A 3,649-nucleotide genomic window follows, 5' to 3' on the forward strand; every position below is an offset into this window, starting at 1 on the left:
TCTTGCTTGACAAATCTCTTGGAATTCTTTGGGGAAATAACAGGCAAGTTAGATAAAGGGGAGTCAGTGGATGTTGTTTATTTTGATTTTCAGGTCTTTGACAAGGTGCCACACTGCTTAACAAAATAAGGGCCTGTGTTATTACAGGAGAGGTACTAGCATGGATAGAAGATTGGTTGATTGCCAGGAGACAAAGAATGGGAATATAGGTGGCCTTTTCTGGTTGGCTGCTGGTGTACCACAGGTGTTGGGATCACTTCTTTTCATGTTAAGAAGTTGGATGAAGAAGTTGATAGCTTTGTGGCCAAGTTTGTGGACAACATGAAGATAAGTGGAGCGGCAGTTAGTGTTGAGGAAGTAGGGTACGTCAGAAGGACTTAGACAGATTGAGAGAATGGGCAAGGAAATAGCAGGTGGAATAGAGTGTACGAAAGTGCATAGTTATAGACTTTGGAAGAAGGAATAAAGGCACGGAAAATTCAAAAATCAAAGGTGCAAGGGGACTTGGGAGTCCTCGTGCAGGGTTCACTTAAGGTTAACTTAATGGTTGAGTTGGTGATAAGGAAGGGAAGTGCAATTTTAGCATTTATTACAAAGGTACTTTTGTAAATAAGCAAAGATGTAATGCTGAGGATTTAGAAGGCATTGGTCAGACCACACTTGAGAGTATTGTGAGCAGTTTTGGGCCCCTTATCTAAGGAACAATATGCTGGTATTGGAGAGGATCCGGAGGAGGTCCCTGAGAATGATCCCAGGAATGAAAGGTTTAACATGAGGAGCATTTGATGGCTCTGGGACTGTGGTTGCTGGAGTTTAGAATAATGAGAGGGGATCTCATTGAAAAGTATTAAATATTGAAAGGTCTAGATAGAGTGGATAGGAAGAAGATGTTTTCTGTAGTGATGGGTTTAGGACTAGCGGGCACAGCCTCAGAACTGAGCGATGTCCATTTAGTACAGAGATGAGGAAAAATTCCTTAAGCCTTAGATTGGTGAAACTGCGGAATTTATTGCCACAGACAGCCGAGCAGGCCAAGTCATTGGGTATATTTAAGGCAGGGGTTGATAGGTTCTTGATTTGCACCTGTGTCAAAGGTTACAGGGAGTAGGCAGGAAAATGGAGTTGAGAGGGATAATAAATCAGCCATGATGGAAGAAGAATAGACTCAATGGGCCAAATGGCCTAATTCTGCTTCTATGTCTTATGGTCTAAAGAGCTGACATTTTGGGCCAAGAGACCTGAAAGATCAGCTCTTTAGATGCTGCCTGACCTACTTCACGTATGTGTTACTCTGCATTTCCAGCATCTGTAGAATTGCTTGTGTTGCATTCCATCAGCTTGCATTAATGCTGTTCTGTTTAGCTTGTCATGCATCATATTTTCATATTAAATATGCAATTTGTTCATCACACTGAGGTGCTGCAATAAGCAAATATTCATGGCATTTATATGCTAGGTATGTGTGACATTGACAGTAAATGTGAAGGCTCCTTACAGCCTAGCATCACCCCCACCCCCACCCCGTCTCATGTCTTAAGTAACTTTGGAACGATTACTTCAATGCCCTCTTTCAAACTTATTGATATCTTCTGTCAGAGCTAAACCATAAGGAGTTAAGTACATATTACAAATTGGTAACTGAAATAGTTCTTGCATATTTGTTTTATTTCAATATTGTTCACAGAACATACCAACATCAAAATGGAACGGCCAGTTCACCCGATGGCTGAACCATTAACAAATCTAGACTTCATTGTAAAGTGAGTCTTTTTATCCCACCATTAAGGTGAGATGTTTTAAAAAAAAACAGCACTAAATGTAATAAGATAAAAGGGAGATACTTCTAAAACAAGTCCTCCATGTTCAGTATTAATTTAATTATTATTAAATTACCTTTAAATATTAATTTAAAACATAAATACGCCTATCTTACAAATAAACAGCAAAATTATTGAGGTATCCAGCACAGAATAAGTTATGAGTCTTGGGGCACTGATACGGCCCAGAACCAGAGATCTGTGGAGTCCCGCCCCAGTTACGAACATTAATGTGTCCCAGAATGGATATTTGCATCCATTTGCTGTAGTCAATAACCCTGCCTCGAGTACAGGGCACTTATGCTGCATCCGTTCTCATTCACATCTTGCAAGCCAAGAAAATCCTTGGGACAGCGATTTCGCCGAGAAGAGGCCGGCTGCAGTTAGATTCAGCTTCTGGGGACAAGATGACCGAGACAGCCGAGGCGGTCAGCTGAGGTGAAGCCGGAGGTTCACCAGCAGACGTGGTGGGAACTTCCAGGACACCTGTTAACTCCGGAGCAGCGACGTCTAAGTCGTGTTCAGTGGCAGTGTAGATTTGAACGAAGACCACAGACAACAATAGCAGAAGCAACCTCTTGGCCAGGTCTTTCTCGCTAGGAACAGTTCTCCTAACCTACAGGAAAAGAAGCAAGGGAGTTTAATAACACGGAAAAAAAAATCAAGCTTGTTATAACTGAAGATTGCCAAAACATAAAGCAAGTTTGAACAACATTAACAGATTTTTTACCTGGCGAGCTGGATAAAGAACTTTAATAAACCGTTTCTTGCGTCTACCAAGTCTCTTATTTTGCCTGATTGGCTCGAAAGTGAAGACTTGGGGCATTGTAGGCTTTCGGCCAGCGAACCCCGTGCTGCGTTGTTGTGCAATGGCAAGTTGGTTCATCTCGGCTGTAGTGTACATTGCTCTGATTTTGTTGTAGAAGGCAGCAGTGAATGGATACCAAGCATTCTCGCCGAGCTTTTAAATCCTACTTCTGTCCCCGCCCCTCGCTTCCAAACGCACGTCACAGTGACTTACGCAACCAGAGCCTGCCTACGATTTGATGTGTGGGTCGGGAGGTCCAGTAACTTAACTATCAATTCAAGGGAAGGAAAATCCCCCCAAAATCGTTCACTATCAGGAAACAATGGAACAACGTCAGAAGGGGGGGGGGGGACCCTCCTCTTCTGTTCGATGGAAAACTAATAAGACAAATCCGCAACACAAGTTAAGCATACGACGTACCGTGCGGGGCGGCCGGGCAGGCGTGAGGCATTGCACAATGTCTTCAGCAATAGATCAACTTGTTGAAACATGTGATACCTTAATTCCTGCTCCAGATGGTTTTGGAATCGGGCTGATGAAATACGAGCAGAGGAAGAGGCGCCAGAGTAGGCATTACTTTGTAAATCCGCTTTTGGCAGTATCGCCTGGCTTTCGTTCCAGTGGAACTACATGAGAAATGTATTTTAAAATACAGCAAAATGAGATGATCAACACAAGAGTTTCCACAGATGCTAGAAATCCAGAGTAACACACGAAATGCTAGAGGAACCCAGCAGATCAGGCAGCATTTATGGAGAGGAATATTCCGAGGGCTCTGAGGGGTCTTGGCCCGAAACGTCGAGTCTAAATTCCTTTTGCATAGATGGTGCATGATCTGTTGAATTCTTCCAGCATTTTGTGTGTGTAATCTGGGTGGCGTGTAATCTTCTGGAGTCGCTGGGCCAGGACCTAATTAGGAAACGTCATCAACTGGAAACGAACTGAAGGATTTCTGAAGCGAAGAGAATGTCTTGCCCACTGTTTACTGAATTGTTCAGAGTCTTCTAAACTGCTGCAATTCACT

At 43.0% G+C, this 3,649-nt stretch overlaps 1 protein-coding gene across 1 annotated transcript; it reads right to left on the reverse strand.

Moving 5' to 3' along the window:
• Positions 1 to 1,631: 1,631 nt before the first annotated feature.
• Positions 1,632 to 2,765, reverse strand: LOC134346130 (radiation-inducible immediate-early gene IEX-1-like). The gene is made up of 2 exons (XM_063047434.1): positions 2,548 to 2,765; positions 1,632 to 2,433 (listed from the first exon to the last, which is right to left on the reverse strand). The coding sequence occupies exons 1-2, from the start codon at positions 2,719 to 2,721 to the stop codon at positions 2,137 to 2,139; spliced, it is 471 nt and encodes a 156-aa protein (XP_062903504.1). The 5' UTR covers positions 2,722 to 2,765; the 3' UTR covers positions 1,632 to 2,136.
• Between the last annotated feature and the right edge of the window lie 884 nt (positions 2,766 to 3,649).

This window comes from Mobula hypostoma, chromosome 5, assembly GCF_963921235.1.
Source record: "Mobula hypostoma chromosome 5, sMobHyp1.1, whole genome shotgun sequence".
In the NCBI taxonomy this organism is placed as follows: domain Eukaryota; kingdom Metazoa; phylum Chordata; class Chondrichthyes; order Myliobatiformes; family Myliobatidae; genus Mobula; species Mobula hypostoma.

Coding starts and splice junctions, on each gene's coding strand:
- LOC134346130 (XM_063047434.1), bottom strand. CDS start 2,721: ATGTACACTACAGCCGAGATGAACCAACTTGCCATTGCACAACAACGC. Junction 2,434..2,547: donor TTCTTTATCCAGCTCGCCAG/GTAAAAAATCTG, acceptor CTTTTCCTGTAG/GTTAGGAGAACTGTTCCTAG.